Here is a 16,275-nt window from a genome sequence, read left to right on the forward strand (position 1 = left end):
GTAAATCATACAGTGATTCACAGGAGGGGGATGAAGCTCCAGCAAAGCACCAGCAGCTCTGAGCAGGATCCGGCTGGGCATGGTGATGGCTTGGCAAGACCCGCCACTGCTGGAGCCGGGAAGCAGCCAGTGAAGGCCAGGAGGAGGAAAGGCTCCAGTACACGGAGTTTTCTTCCATGAGAGAGAAGGTGTCGGAGCAGCCTGGCTCTATTTTTTGGGGGTTTCATGGGAAAACAGGCTGAGCCATGGGGACCGTGCATCGATGTGCTGCCAGCCTGCCAAAACAATGACCACACCAAGGCTCCTTTCAGAGGAGGATATCACATGTTTTATTATATTTTAATCTGAGAACAGCTGCTTTTCCTGCTGGGAGCATCTCCAGGCGGCACAGCGCGGTGCTGTGGGGTTACCGCCAGAATCCCTTCCCATCCCTTCCCATCCCATCCCATCCCATCCCATCCCATCCCATCCCATCCCATCCCGAGCCACCGTCCCGTGCCGAGCTGAGCAGAGCCGCACTCGCAGAGCCCGAGGCGGCTGACAGGGCGGGCGGGCGGCAGCTTGGAAATTAATACATTTGCCAGGTTGTCAAAACATTAATCAACGGATACAAAAATCTGGAAATGGTTGGGACAACATGTATTTGCGGAAAATATGTGTTCACACAACAAGCACACAAGATGGGAACAATTATATGAAGATGTTTTAATAATTAACCAGAATAAAACAGTTTGCTCTCCGTACAGTTCTAGACAATAAAAGTGTTTGCAGTCATATTTTTCTTTTGTACAAAATTCCAGTCAGTTGTTCCTCAATATTTACATTATCATCATTTTCACAAAATATCTCCTTTTTCCCCCACTTCCTTTTTTTTTTCTTTGAATCCAGCTTTGCTACATAAATGCTTTAGATCTCATGGATATCCCTTGATTTCTTTTAAAAAGTCTAATAAAAAAACCCAAAAGACATTAAATACCATTTTATATATAAAAATGCTTAGTAAAAATATAGTTTTGTTGCCCAATTAAAATATATTGCTGAGAATACAGTAAAAACTGTCCTAAAGCCCACCCCTAATGGGTGCCGACTCTTTAACAGCCCTGGCAAAGTCTTTCTAAAAGCTTTTCCCCCCTAGAAGTTCGCCTGTCGTTGGGTTAAATACTGGGGACAGGTCACTTTGGCTCATCCTGGTGTGATTGTTTCAGGCAGGATTTACTGGAACTGGCTTGAAAATGCCCCTTGGAGCTGGCGGGAGCTGGAGCTGTGCCCTGCCGAGGGCTGGAGTGGGGAGCACGGCGGGGAAAGGCGTCTATCTGTGTTATATAGTTATACGGTATATCAGTGAGTTCAGCATGGTCTGTCTCTAAAAAAATTTAAAAAAAAATCAAAACAAAAAAGAACAAACAAGAAAGCGATGCATTTAATGAGATACTCTAAATATGATGGAGCTTGTGGTTAAAGGAGGATGGCTTTTTGTTTTTAGAGGAGAGTCGGGGCTCTCCTGGTGCGCGCATTGGATGGTGGGGTCAACCTAACCGGTGATGCAGGGGCTATAGTAAACAGCACTGCTGGCATCGGACAGGGCAGATATCAAACTGCTCTCCTCGCAGGAGATGCTTCTAGGAGTCACTTTGGACAGGGAGACATGGTAAGGGAGGCCCGAGGCTTCGGGACGAGTCCTGCTCATGTTCAAATACTGGTCAAACTCGTTGCGGTCAACGTCTGTCCAGAGCTCGGTTTGGTTCAAGTGATCCACGCTCTCCATGTGGTGGGCTTCAGGCGGGGGCGACAGCTGGCCCAGGTGGGCGGAAAGCCCGTTCTGAGTTCCCGAGCACATCTGGTTGTAGTAAAGGCTGGAGGGATGGGGAGTCCTCATGGCGTCGGCCAAGTGTGAGGGGGTCTGCGCGTAGGGCACGGCCACGTCCCGCCCCATGCACTTCTCCTGGGGAAACTCCATCTGGTGATGGTGGTGGTAGCCGCGAAAGGGCATCATGTTGCAGTCATCCTGCATGTGCGGAGGGAAAAACGCCGGCTCGGTCTGTTCCAAGACATCCAAGGGAGACATCTCAGGAGTTGGCAAGCCATAGTTTTCAATATCCGACCCCATGGAGTGGAGTTCTCTGAAGTGGTTAAGTGGGGGAGGCTGGGGGTGGCCCGGCTGGCTGCCGCCATGGTGACTCATGCTGAAGTTGTCACTGCAAGGCTGGGAAAGGTTATGCAGGAGGATATTGGGTTCCATCCTCTTGATTTTCTTGGCTTGCTTCTTTCTCCTTGGGCGGTACTTGTAGTTGGGGTGATCCTGGAGATGCTGGATTCGCAGTCGCTCTGCCTCTTCCACGAAGGGACGCTTGTCGCTGGCGCTCAGCGCTTTCCACGATTGGCCTGGAAGAGGACAGAGAAGCTCTGTGAGAGCAGCTCAGCCACCTGGCACTGGCCAGGACATGGGGACACCCAGGGAGAGGCAGAGGGGTGAAGGGCTCCCGCAGACGGCTCGGTACCTGAGCGGGGTCTCACTGCTGGCACAAGAAAGGGCTGGGGAATGGGGTCCCAAGCCAGGCTGTTCCCTTGTCCCAGCAGAAGGCTTGGGCAGTGCCCAGCACTTCAGTGCTGTGGGACAATGGGAGTACATGGAATGGGAATCCCTCTGCCAGGGACAATGGGGGTACATGGAATGCGAACCCCTCTGCCAGGGCTGGGGATTCTGTCTCCCACTGCCCCTTGGTACAGTCCACAGTCCCTGCTTCCCCGCGTCCCGCATCCACAGCCCGCAGCCGTGCAGACCAAATCACCCATCCCAAAAACTCACAGCACCATATCCTGAATCCCATATCCCCACACCCCGCAGCCCCGTGTCTCTGCATCCTGCTGCTCTGTCTGGCCATATCCTGCTTCCCGTAGTCCCGCATCCTGCAGCTCCATCTACCCATATCCTGCTTCCCGTGTTCCCACATCCCGCATCCTACAGTCGTGCATCCCGCATCCTGCAGCCTGTATTCCCATATCCTGCATCCCTGCAGCTGTGTACCCCTCAGCCCTGTATCTCTGCATCCCACAGCCCTGTTTCCCTTCATCTTGCATACATGCAGCTCTGTATCCTCACATCCTCACATCCCACAGCCCCACATTCCCACATCCTGTAACACCACATTCCACAGCCCTTGATCCCTGCAGCCCTGTATCCTTGCAACCTCAACTGGTAGCCCTTCATCCTACATCCCTAAAGCTTGTGTCCCGCTCCTCTTTAACCTTGCAGCCCATAGCCCTGCATGCCCCAGCTCTGTATCCCACAGCACCCCATCCTTGTATCCCAAGTCCTGCACCCCATACTCTTGTAGTCTGCATCCTGCAGTCCTATACCCTCGGAGCTGGGCTAGCAGAGCCCCATATCCTTGCATCCTATGTCCCGCTGCCTCATATCCATGCAGTCTGTATCCCACAGCCCTGGACTCTCACAGTGCGCATCCCAAATCCCTGTACCGCTTCATCCCACACTCCCAGCCCTGAATCCCAGCAGCGTATATCCCTCACTCTGTATTTCTTCATCCCGCTACCCCGGACCCCTGCAGTTCACATCTTCAGCCCTGTATCCCTGCCTTGGACTATCAGAACCAAACCCACCTATCCCTACATCCCCAGCCCCGTACCCCGACATCCTGAGCTCTGTAACCCTGCATCCTGCAGCCCTGCATTCTTGCAGCCCACATCCCCAGACCTGTACCTCTGCATTCCCGTATTCCCAGTCCTGAACTTCCACATCCCTGTCTCCTCAGCTCGATACCCTCCCCATGCCACAACCCTGTACTCTTGCAGCTGGAATCCCCATCCCCATATCCCCATGTCCCTAGCTCTGTAAGCGTGCATCCCACAGCCCTGTACTCTTGCAGCCCGCATCCCCATCCTGCATCCCCGCGTCTCCGGCCCCGGAACGCAGCATCCCCGCATCCTTAGCTCCATATTCCCGCATCTCCAGCCCCCCAACCCTCCTCCCGCTCCGCTCCCGCTCACCCAGCATCTTGCTGAGCACGGCGTTGTGCAGGTCGGGGTTCTGCTGCGCCAGTCGCTTGCGCTCATCCTTCGCCCAGACCATGAAGGCGTTCATGGGCCGGCGGATGCGGGAGTCCTCGGCGGCCTTGCCCTCGGGGCGGCCGGCCGGGGGGCTGTATCCATAGCCCGGCTCGGGGCTGGGCGTGCGGCTGGGGGCCGCGCCGGGGGCCGCGCCGCCGGAGCCGGGGCCGAAGGCGAAGCCGGGCTCGGGGCTGGGCGTGCGGCTGGCGGGGGAGGCGGCTCCCGGGGGGCGCGGGAAGGCGAGCCCGGGCTCAACGGCCGGCACGGCGGCGGTGACCCATGAACAGTCGCCCCGGGGTTGCGATATCTCCTCTCGGCAGTAGTTAGACTCAGATATATTCATTCCAGCTGGACAGCACTTTGTGTCAGACCCGACCGGGTGCCGGAGAGAGAATCGGGTCCTGCCGCGTCCCACCGGGTCCAGCACCGCCGAGCAGCCGCCCGCCGTTCGCCTCCCTCGCCTGCCTTCGGGGGACTCGGGCTCGCCTGCGTTTGTTTTGGTTTCTTTTCTTTTTTTTTTTTTTCCTCTCTCTTTTTTTTTATTTTTTTCCCCCTTTCCCCCCAAAAAAAACTTTTGGGATGATGCTGGGCTGGAAGGGGCAAAATATAGCCGGGCTGGACCAATCAGCGGGGCGAGGGGAGGAGGAGGAGAGGGAGAGGAGGAGATGAGGGGGAGGAGGAGGAGGAGGAGGAGAAGGAGGAGGAGATGAGGGGGAGGAGGAGGAGGGAAGGGGGGCGTCCCCAGGCACCAGCAGGAAGAGCCACCCGGGGAGGGCCGAGCTGGGACCGGTGTGGACGCTGCTGCCCCGTTCCCTTCTGTCCAGGGAGGAGGGTTGTTAAATTTTTCTCTGACTTTTTTTTTTTTTTTTTCTTTCTTTCTTTCTTTATTTCTTTCTCTTGGTCTTTCTTTATGTCTTCTTTGTGTGTTTTTGTTTTCTCTTTGCGAGGCCCTTTTCTGCTCCCTGTGCCCTGCCCTCGCCCCCCACCACCCGCGGTGCCGAGGCAGGGAAGCATTCAGCTTCGCCTGCCAGGCTGTGTGCAGGAGCACAGGGATGTTCAGGGCTCGGCGTTTATTTTTCTTACGACTGACTCCGTGTGTGTGTTTTGGCCAGCGTTCCCCATCCGGGGCTGGGAGCAGCCCTGGGGTGAAGGCAGGGGTGAGCCCTCTCCCCCCAGCAATTTTCTGTGGGAATTTCAGTGTCAGGCAAAGAAACTGCTCCTTGAGCTTAAGTGCCGTTTACATGAAAAACGTTGTGTTTTCTAGGGACTGTGGAGGAATGGGGGGTTCAATGATCGTGGCTAAACCCAGCCTGTGGAGATGTTGGGGCTGGCACGGCTGTGCCATCACTGCACATCTTGGGCATGGCCGGGTACCCACAGACATGCTGCCATCAGCTGCCACAGCAAAGCAGCACCTCCCCTGCCACCAGGTCACTGCTCCGCTTGCTTGGCTGCCATCCAGCAGGAATTTGCAGTGCCAAGGGTCAGGCTAGGTGGTCTGAAAGTCCTTCCTGCCCTTGGCATGGGGAGTTATGAATTCTGTGGGATCCATTTGCAATCAAGGAGATTGGCTGGCACACTGTGCCTGCCCCCTAAAATCCCCGGGGCAACTGGGCTGACTTGAAAGAGATGTCCCAACTCTGGGTAGCTGCCCCCAAGACCTCTCTGGCTGTGGATATGCCCTAGACCCCAGCCTGAAATGTGAACCTCGGCGTTAGGAAGACTCGGGGCACTGGGTTGCGAAAGAGCCCAGCTCCAGCCTCTCACAGCCGTGCGGTATTGCATGCCATGGTTTCTGTGTGTCTGGAAGTGATTTGGACAAGCCAATCTGCTGTTAACCCTAAACAAAACAAAGGCCTCCAAAAAAAAAAATTAAAAAAAATCATGTCTCACTTATTCTTCAATCATCAGCCAGGAGCGACAGAGGTTTCGGGGGAGATTTCCTTCACGTTCCTGGAGCTTCTTATTAAAATTCTGAAAGTGCAAATCAGCACCAGTCCACAGGAGAGCCCACACAGCTGCAAGGAGTCTCCTCTCCTCTCTCCCCCATCCAGAGGGAGCCAGAGCACTGCTCTGCCGGAGAAGCAGTCCCTGCCGCCATCCGCCATCCGGAGCAGAGCCCCTGGAGGCTTTGGCTCTTTGCCCCTGCCCTGGGAGAAGCAAGGTGGGTGCTGGGAGAACTGGGGACCCTCAAGCCAGGGCCTGTGGCTGCGTGTGGAGTGAAGTGAGCAGCCTTTGGGGCAGAGAGTCTGGGCAGCTGGTGGGGACATCCCCCTTCTCCCAGGCTTCAGCCAAGCATGCGGTGCTTTCCCTGATCACATCCTCTCTGTGGCGTCCTCCATGGCCCTGGCAGAATCCATGGCCTCCAGGTGGGCTCAGAGTTGTCCTGGAGCTGGGGTTGGACTTGGTGCCACCAGCTGGCATTGGGGATGTGGTGGGTATGAGCTGCAGCAGGGTGGGAGTGGGGGCAACTCTGATTTTCCTAGCCCTGGAATGATGTTAAGTGCTGGGGCAAACCCTCCCCAGGGGAGGCAGAGCCTCGTGTCCTCCACGCTTGCTCTGTGCAGCCACTCCAGCCCTGGGCCTCCTCCACATGGCATGGCCATGGGCTCAGGATGCTCTCCCTGTTGCAGGGGGCAGAGATCAGGATGGTGCTGCTGTCCCTGCTACAGTGGGATAGTTTGGGAACTCCTGACCATGGAGCACAGCCGGGCACTTTGACCCTCAAGTTCACATGAAACCCAGCCTCACACTGGGTCTGCAAACCTGGTCTCACAGTGCATTTGCTGTTGGTTCTGCATCATTATGAAATCATTAAGAAAATAAAAAGGAAAAAAAAAAGGAAAAAGATAGATAAAAGGGAGCAAATAGAAAGGAAAAAAAGGAATGGGGGGAAGAGCCATGGAGTGTGGCATGGTTTTTGGAGGAGACAGAGCAGAGAGGGGAAGGAGAGCTGCGAGGAGGATGGAGCAGTATGCAAAGCACTCAAAAATGCCTGGATGCAGAAATGCCTGGGTGCAAAGCACCCAACATATCCCTGGGCCAGCCTGGGAGGAGCCTGACTTCAAGCACAGTGCCACCCCACTTTGCTGCCCTCCCCCTCCCCACAGCCAGCACTGCAGAGCTTCACTCCAGAGAGCGAAAGCCCCCTCACCCAGGGGTGGGGTGAAGTTAGAGGGTCTGTGCCCGGCTCAGCTCTCCTGGGAGGTGGATAAAGCACTCCTTCCGCCCTGCTGCCCACAGGGCTGGAACGTGTGGTGCTGGTGACCCACTGGCTCCTCACCAGCCACATCTGCAGCCACATGCAGGGAAGAAGCTCTGGGCATCCCTGGGCAGAGCCAGGATTGGTGCATGCCAGCTGAATGACCTCTCCCCATGCCCTCCTCGATGGCCTTGTAATCAGGCAAGCTGGACCCCAGTCCAGCAGACAGCCTCGGGAGTTGTGTATTTTTTAATTTATTTTTTTTTCATTCCCTCCCCAGTTTTATTGAGCTGGCAGCTGGCTGACCCCACCTCGGCCCCTCGTTTCCCTTCCTAGCATCCCGCGCAGCCCAGCACCACACCTAGCAGAGGAAGCGTGGCGGGACGGCCGCCTCTGCTCCCCAGCACAAAGGCATTTTCCTTCCCCGCCCCCAGCCCGCCCGCTCCCGATTATTTCTCCCAACCAGGTCCAATGCCGAGCTCCCATCCGGCTAAAAATAGATGTGGCACCACCTGGATCATCCCAAGGGGCGTTGGGGATTTGAGGGCTCGAAGAGGGGCTGGTGGGGATGGCAAGAAGGGAAGACCGTGTTGTCAGCTGAGCTTGATGGTTATTGCTGCTGCTGCTGGCTGCGGGTTGGAGCAGTAGCCCCAGGCTGAGGCTGTGTGACCAAATCCAAGGGACTTGCCCCCAAAATTTGCATCCAGGTGACAGAGGTGGCAGGTGGATGCTGGCAGGACCCTTCAGCACAGCAGAAGCCAGGCTCCAAGCTGTGGTGGGAAAATTGCTTTGTATCCTCATTTTGCAGAGGGTGCAGGGCAGGGGCAGGGCCAGGATGGGTCCTTGGGCCTGGGTGCAAGTGCTGCACCCTCCTCTGGTGCCCAGCACTGCCCTCCCTCGCTCGCACAGACCAGCCTTGCCTCTAGATGTGTTCACACCACTAACTGATTAATCACCATACAATTACCAGCAGTGTGTGGCTGGTGCCATTGTGTGTCCAACTGGATGAATGAGGTATTTCACAGGAAGGGATTTGTTATTAATTATAGTGAATAATTATCATTAGGCCACACCGGACATGCCCCTGGAGCAGTGCAGCCAGGTGGGATGTATGTGACCTACACCCACACCTGCCAAAGGAGATGGGGATCCTCGGGGTGGCCACGGGGAGTAGGGATGTTCCTCACACAGTTCGGGGGGACCTGTGGGGCATGGCCCAGGCTGGTGGCTCCCCCAGTGCCTTGAGAGGTGCCCCTGCACTGGCGGGTCCCGTGGGCTCCCTTGGGACTGGGGCTGCTCCAGCCTTGCTGGAACAAAGGCTTCCCAAAGAAAGGCTCTTCCTGGAGAGCAAAGGACTCAGGGTTGGGGCTGTCTGTGAGACCTGCTGGGAGGCTGAAGTCATCCGCTGGGAAATGCTGTGTTCTCCGGAGCCTCCCTTTCTCCAGGGTCCAACTCAGTGCTCAGTTTCCTCAGGCACAAATAGTTCAGTGGGTCAGGCAGAGCTGGAAAGTGCCGAGCAAGGCTGCTGGGGTTCAGCATCCGTGTCAGGAGCATCCTGGCTGCAGCCATGTGCCTGTACAAGGGTGGCAAATCCCCCGTGTCCCCAGGCAGGGACCAGACTCCCACCCAAGTGGGGGAGAGTGGGAGGCTGTGCCACTCCCAGTCCAGGGAATGCCCAGCTCAGCTGTTTTCTGCTCATGTGCTTTTTTTTTGGCTACCAGCTCCCTCTGACAAGTGAAGGGCACTGGGGACAGCAGGAAGGTGTCCTGGGCTACAGTGGCTCTCTGTCTGGGTACTCACTACCACTCTGCCTTGCTGCCAACTGCACCAGCAGGTCCCCAACAGCTGCGGGAGCTGAGCTGGGATCATGGTGTGGGCTCAGTTGGCCGAGCCTGGCAATCAGACACCGCATCTGAGGAAGCAGAGAAAGTTGTCTTTATTTTCAGCTCTTTTCAATAACCAGAGGTCAGCCTTGTTTATACAGGATTATAACTGGAATGACAACAGCGATATCCATTGTGCGAGCAGCAAAACCCACAGCTAACCTGAAAAAGCTGTTTGCTCCGCATGGGTGCAGCCACTGCAGCCTCTTGGGCAATGGCCAGAGACCTTGGGCCTCCCCAGGGCTGTCCTGCCTCGCCTTCCTCTGCTTTTGCTCTGCCACAGCTCCTTCTGGCCCAGCTGACTCCCTGGTGATGCTCTCGCCATCAGCTCAGGGTGCCGCACTTCCAGCCACATCACCCTGTGTTTGCCCCCCAGGCTGCTCTCTGTGAAACCCCGGGTGAAGCCCTGACATCCCAAACATGAGCAGAACTGTTGCAAATCCCACCCATGGTGCTTATGGACACTAAATCCAGGGAAAGGCTTCGGCACAAGGAGATCAGAGCATGCTGGAATGCGCAGGGCACACGCTGCCCAGGGTCGCTTCCCTGGCAGCTGATTGCAGGAGCACTCGTCGCTTTAATACTGAGTTCCCATCACAGAGAGAGCCCATGCTTTTAGGAAGGAAAGTCTTACACTTCTACCAACTATTTCAAGACTCCCATAAACACATTTTTGGTTGAGCATTAATGAATTACCTCAATGCAGAGCTACTCATGCCAAATACATGAATACAGAGTGTAGAAAAGCCACTGAGAAGCAGATTTGGCTGCCATTCAGCTGCTCCGATCGGCACAATTTCTTTTCTTGATTATAGCAAGAAAATGCTCCCTGCCTGTGGCACTGCATCCTCCCAGGAACAGGCAGCTGGCCGACAGTTGGGCTGTGCAGAGCGTGGGCATGCCGGGGTTATTCGCTGCTTCCATCGCTTGAGTTGGCAGAAAACACTGCTTGCTGGTGTCTGTGCAGGAGATGCAGCCAAGAACCGGGATCCTGCTCCCTCTGCATGCCCAGGCTGGCTGCCTCGGGATGCCTGACCTCCTTTCGGGTGCTGAGGAAAGGAAAACTGCAATTAGAAGGATTTCTGAGCCTGGATTTTTTGGGAGGTAGGTTGGAGCTGCCCATCTGTGGCCCTGCAGCATCACCACAACCAGGCCTGGAGGAGGAGGAGCCCTTTGCAGCATCCCTGGAAGTGACAACCTTCGCCAAAGCTTGCAGCCCACCCCATTGCACACAGGATCTTGTGGCCACTCCTGTGCTTCACCAAGGCTTTTTCCGCCCAGCAGAAAGAATGAGGATGTTGCTGAGAGAACCTCACCTCACACAGACAGGGAAATGCATGTGGAAGAGAGGAATTTTTGCTCAGAGTGGGGTAGATGCTGCTGTGGCTCCATGCCTCAGTTTCCCCATGTGTTGCACAGGGCATGGGGTGACCCAGCTTCTCCTTGGGCCCTTTAGAGACAACAATCTTCCCAGCAATGGGCAGGATGTATCTCTGATTGAGTGCTTCTATCTTCGGAGAGAATTATAATAATAATTACAATAATAATAATAACAACAACAATAACAACTAATAATAATTACAATAGTAACATTAAGAATAAAGAGAAGGACCTGAGAGCTTTCCCTCCTTGCCAGCAGAGGAACAACTTTTGCTTTTAGGTGCTGCATTGGGGACATTAAGGGAAGGGAAAAGGGATGTGCTGCATTTGCAGCTGAAAACCCCAAGAACAGTGACATCCCTCCCATAAATTGGCCTAAAAATGAGATTTTAAAGCTTGCCACAGGCAGCATCGTTTTCTTTGCTTTCTGATTTCAGAGCATCCTTTGTGCTGCAGCTCGGAAAGTGGCAGTGAAATCCCCCAGCAGCAGAGCTGGGGCTCAGGGATGCTGGGAGCAGTCATGGAGGGGTTCGGCACAGGGATGCAGGCTGGGATGGGGAGGACGGTGCGGACCCCCACGGCTGTGCCGATGCTGGGGATCCCCGCGGCTGGCGGAGCGCAGGGGGCCGGGGCAGGAGGGAGGCGGCAGGGAAGGGCTCCAAGGGAAAGGCTTTGTTCGCGGGCCAGCCGGGAGCGTGCGAGGGCCTCCGGGCTCCAGCGTTTCTCCTCCACTTCGCTCCTGCTGTGTGCGGGAGCCGAGCCAAGGTGGAGCACGGCGGGGTGGAGCGGGTCCCTGAGGAAGGCAGGGGACAAGGGATGGCCGTGCATTTGGCCCTTAAATTGCCTGGGAAAACAGCTCTGTCTTTCCATCTCCCCGCAGGGCTCTTCTCTCACCCAAGCTGAGGCTGTTTCCCAGGCTGCTTGCCCTGAACACCTCCACCTCTGCCCTTTGCCAACGACCCCTCTTCTTGGCCCACGGAGCCTGCGGATCTGGAAGCTCAGGGGAAGGATAAGGAAAGGCTCACGACAGAATGGCCCTTCGTGGAGCGCTCGAGCTGGAGAAATAAGGTTAAAGGCTCTTATCTGATGGAGCTGCAGCCTTGCCAAAGCCTGTTGCTATCAGCTCGGGACACATGTGCTATTGGCAAAGCTTCGGGGACACAATAATACAAACAGTTTTCATTGTCGAGTCAACAATGATGGGAGAAGGAGCCTGGTGCTATTACCGGTATAAAAGGCACTGTAGGAAAGCTCAGGACAGGAGGATGCAGTCAGGATCAACAGCAGGGTTTAGCAGATTACAGTTATATTTGTATTCGGGAATGAGAAACCTTCCATCCCCAGTGGGCTGGAGCCAGAAGGATGGAGCCAGCAGTGGGGGTTTAGGCTGCAAGGAAAAACTCTTAGAGCAGCACTGGAAGCAGCTGCAGCAAAGTGCTGATGGCAGCGGGTTTGGACAAGGGCAGGTTTGCAGCTCCTCAGCCCAAGGTTGTGCTCTACTCGTGAAGAGTCACTCAGGGAAAAAACTCACGGCTGCAAGGCAAGGGAGGCCGGGCAGCAACAGCCCGAGGCTTGCACGATCCTCCACATATTCACTACAAAGTCTGTTTATTTGGAAAAGCCAGAGTGTGCAGGGTGTATGGGTGACATGGCACACACTGTACCCAGACCCTGCTGTCGCTTGGGTAGATTTGAGGATGGTGAGGAGAAGGTTGGTGCCTCCACAGGGCTGGTGCATGGAGGCCAGGCAGTACCTGTGTGTTTCACAGCCATCCTTCCAGTACCTGTGTTGCTTCCCTCCACATTCATTCTCCTCAGCCTTCCTGGCCCCTGTCAATCTAAATAGGGCATTTTTGGAGAACACACACTCCCATGCCATCCCATACCCTCAGATGTGGATGGCGAGGTGATGGGGAGCATGACCTCTGTTGTGCCCATGGTAGTGAGGAAGAGGATGCAGGTTTGCCACTTGTTGTGCCATGGTGGCAGGAGTCAAGCATCTATCTATCTATCTATCTATCTATCTATTTATCTATCTATCTATCTATCTCAGGCACAAAAGTCTCCCCACCATGGGGGGCCGTGGGAGGCTGAAAAGCTGGACAGGAGGTCAGGAAATTGTTGGCTAATGTCAGGGACCGAGTGGGGCCAGGGTGGCCATTCCCACCGGGAGCAATGATGTCAGGCGGTGGCCAGGGCCAGGAGGCAGGAAGCCCAATGCAGCCAGCGAGTCTGTCCTCCTTGGACTTCCCCATGTGTTTTCATGAACAATGCACCTCGTGTCAGGGACACTGTGAGGCAGGTCCTCTGTCACTTGGGTCACTGCAAGGCTCATCCTCCTGCACTGGGGACACCGTTGTGCTGTTCCAGGTGCTGCTCTTCGCTCATGTGGGCTCTGGGATGGTGCTGGCATTGCACCTTTTGCACAGGGATTTGGTGTGTCTGCTGCATCGCTGTGAGGTCTGGAGGTGATAGCTCTGCTGCTGTGCCCCGCTGCTTCCCTGGATGGCACATCTGGCCTTATGTGAAGGGCAGACAGGCTGGTGAGATCCAGAGGACGTGCTTGGAGAGAGGATGGCCATGCCAGCTGCTGGCCTTCTCCCACTTCCAGCTCAGCTGGGACAGGTTACGTACCCTGCTTCAAGCATCTAGCCATGCCTGCTTGGGTGTCCAGATATTCCATCTGGAAGTTCAAAGAGCAATTACCCAAATGTGACAGGAAAGGCTCTGGCAGACTGAGACACTTAGGCAAGCTGTGAGATGTGGAAAAGCCTCTCCAGGCTGTGGGTCCCCACTGAGGTGAGGAGTATCCATGGCCCTGTCTCTACCCTCCCAGCCCAGGCAGCTGGGACTCAGTTTTGCATCTTGGCCCCTTTGTGAACTGAGAGGGCATTTAGAGCAGACAGGGGCTGCAAACAGGGTGGCTGGGACAGGGCATGACACCTGGTCACAAACACCAAGAGGGAGAGGGACTTCCTGAGGACAGCGACCTCATGGGTGGCCCCAAGGACTCGAGCTCGGCCTCTCCCTCCACCCCACCCAGCACAGGCTTGTTTTCGCAGAGGTGCCTTCGCGCTGGGGCTGCCGCAGGCTGCGTTTGCCAGCGGCTGGCAGCGATGGCTGTGCTGGTGCCGACAGGCCGGCTGGCATGCTTTCCCCCAGGGAGGCTTTAGCAGAAGGCTGTGCATTTCTGGGAATTGTGTTGGTTATTGTTCGAGCTGCAAGTGTGCGGCGCGCTGATGAGATCAGGGCTCGGTGCTCAGCGCTGGGGCAGTGGAGCCGCTGCAGAGCCGCTGATGGGGCGATAAGCGGGAGAAGGTTCTTTTCTGTGCTCCCATCGCTGCGGGGAGCAGAGGGCACGGCACAGCCCCGTGACCTGGATCTGCTCGATGAAGGCAGTGAGGATGAAGGCAGTGAGGAGGGAACACGCTGCCTTCGCCCTCCGGCAAACCACGACTGAACTGCTGAGGTTATTTCAGAGAAAAGGCCCCAGCCCTCCTCTCTGAGCCTCTCCTTCCTCCCTCTCTACCCATCAATCCGTGTCTCCAGCCCCTCTGAGGTCTAGACCCCAATCCTGTCTGCTCTGCCGCATGCTTACTCCTTTGCTGACAGGACACAGGTCCTGTTGATCCCAAACTCTGTGGGAGAAAGTATCAGAGCTCTGCTTGCAAAAGCACTGAGAGGAAGGGGCTGGGGGTTCGAACCCTTTGCAATCCTTTGCTGTGGCTGAGCTGAGAGGTGCCATGTTTGCCCATGAGAAGCCAACCATCCTCCTCCTCCTCAGGAGGATGTCTCCTTCCACACACAGTGGCTTTTGACACAGAGCAAGTCACGAGATCCCAAGGAGGTCAGACCTGCTGCCACAGAGGGGCACTGCCATCTGGAGAGCTTCCCACTGCCTGGGTCTGGAGATCGCACGGGTGAGCAGGGACAGCATAGGAAATGCTACATGGGAAAGCCCTGTGTGGGAGCCCAGGAGCCCCTGCCTTCCCACAGCAGACTTATCAAGGCACCAGTTCAGCGTGGTGCTTTCCATGGGCCAAAAGGGAAGTGCATACACACCAGACTTCTCGGGGTCAAGGATGCTGGGCAAGCAGTGAGAGGAGAGGCTGCAGGGGGCAAGGGAGGGAACCAGGGCGTGGGGAAGGAGACACAAATAGCAAAATGAATGGCTTGAACTTCCTATGTTTTATGGAGGTGAATAAAAGGAGACAGAGAGGGGGAGAGAAAGGAGACCCGAGTGCCTGCACAGACTCTCACGCTCACACGTGCCAGCCCAGACCCCAGAAACTGCTGGTGGCTAGTGTGGGGTGGCAGCCTGCACCCACTTGGCTGGCACAGCTCTGGGCTGGCTGCTTGTCTGGCCCAGTGTCCCCTGGGGGCATCTCATGAAGCGTGACAGACTGCAGCTTAGCATTTATTCCTCTCTCTGTCATTATTATTTTGAACAGCTGCCAGTATAATTAAAATTGTTAGGAGGAAGAGGTTTAGGGAAAATCCAAAGTGTCTCAGAAGAGCATCTGCAAAGCTGGAGGTCCAAACTCCACCCTGGCACTCGCGATGAGCAGGGCTCATGGGAGCCATCATCTCCTCCGCATCCTCCCTTCCATGCTCCCCGCTTCTCAGGGTGGCAGAGGCTGGGCTACCACACAGGGTGGTCCTAGCCACATTCCCCTTGCAGCTGCTGCCTACTGTAGCCAAATCCTGCAGCCTTTCCTGGTGTAGGACTTGTCCCGGGAGGTCCAGATGGCAGTGTCCCCAGGCACGGGTGCTCACGTGCAGCTCCAGGACAGATGCAGTGGGGGGATGTAGGGAGTAAAGGACACGGAGCGTCTGTGGGCTGCTCTTCCAGAATGGCACGGATGGATCCTGCAGTATCTCCTGGGAACCATGATGCTTTCTGCTGTGTTAGGAAGGCCTGTGCCACAAGACGAGGTATGGAGAGGCCCCTTGGCTCCTCAAAGGAGAAAACAGGATGGTGTGTAAGACAGAAATGTAAGTCACCATTCATGCCACATTCCCCAGGTTTCCTAAGTGTTTGAATGGAGGATTTGACTGCTTCAGGGTCAAATGTCCCCAGTGCTAGGGCTAGGAGATTAAGGACATCAGACAGCTGCAGCAAGGAGGGGAAGAAAAGGCAGATCCCTGCCTCCATTGCAGGGCTGGCGCAAGTGCATAGTTAGAGGATCCAAGTCAGGAGACCTCCAGCCAAGGCAGGCTCATGAGGGTGAAAAGGAGGGGAGACACATCAAAACCCCTCCCCCAAATTAGTGCTGCTCTGGCAAAGCCTATGGCAGCTGCTCCCACCTCCTGCCTCAGGGTCTTCCAGCTACTGATTGTTCTTCCCTGGATAGGGTCACTCATTACCAGCTCAGAGTCCAGTGTGTCACCCAGGACAGCCAGTCCTCCAAGCAGTCACCCAAGACTGAAGTCCTGGAGACCTGAGCACCCCTGAAGTTATGGGGTGTCTCAGGACAGAGCTTCCCTGGGGGTTTTGTGGTGGGTGGATGGACAAGGCAGGCCCAGGAGGGCCTCTCATCTCTGCTTTTTCCAAAAGTGGACCAGACCAAGCCTCTGGTGGTTGGGAGCAGAGAAAGGGTGGGGTTTGGTGGCTGATCTCCAAATGACTTGAACTTACTGGGGATACTGGAAGCAGGGAAAGCTCATCCAACTTGATCCAGCCCATTTGCTGTGTACAAATCTGCTGAGAGGCCCTTGGGAAATACAGTAGCCCAGTGGAAAAAA

General features: G+C 55.7%; 1 protein-coding gene and 1 long non-coding RNA gene across 2 annotated transcripts; one reads left to right on the forward strand and one right to left on the reverse strand.

The window, feature by feature from the left end:
• Nucleotides 1-616: 616 nt before the first annotated feature.
• On the reverse strand, nucleotides 617-4,635 carry SOX18 (SRY-box transcription factor 18). The gene is made up of 2 exons (XM_048322153.1): nucleotides 4,006-4,635; nucleotides 617-2,382 (listed from the first exon to the last, which is right to left on the reverse strand). The coding sequence occupies exons 1-2, from the start codon at nucleotides 4,406-4,408 to the stop codon at nucleotides 1,532-1,534; spliced, it is 1,254 nt and encodes a 417-aa protein (XP_048178110.1). The 5' UTR covers nucleotides 4,409-4,635; the 3' UTR covers nucleotides 617-1,531.
• Nucleotides 4,636-5,999: 1,364 nt separating this feature from the next.
• Nucleotides 6,000-15,724, forward strand: LOC125334801. Its single transcript, XR_007207231.1, has 3 exons — nucleotides 6,000-6,229; nucleotides 11,411-11,598; nucleotides 15,383-15,724. It is a non-coding gene; the product is annotated as an uncharacterized LOC125334801 (long non-coding RNA).
• Nucleotides 15,725-16,275: the final 551 nt, after the last annotated feature.

Source organism: Corvus hawaiiensis, chromosome 17, assembly GCF_020740725.1.
Source record: "Corvus hawaiiensis isolate bCorHaw1 chromosome 17, bCorHaw1.pri.cur, whole genome shotgun sequence".
In the NCBI taxonomy this organism is placed as follows: Eukaryota; Metazoa; Chordata; class Aves; order Passeriformes; family Corvidae; genus Corvus; species Corvus hawaiiensis.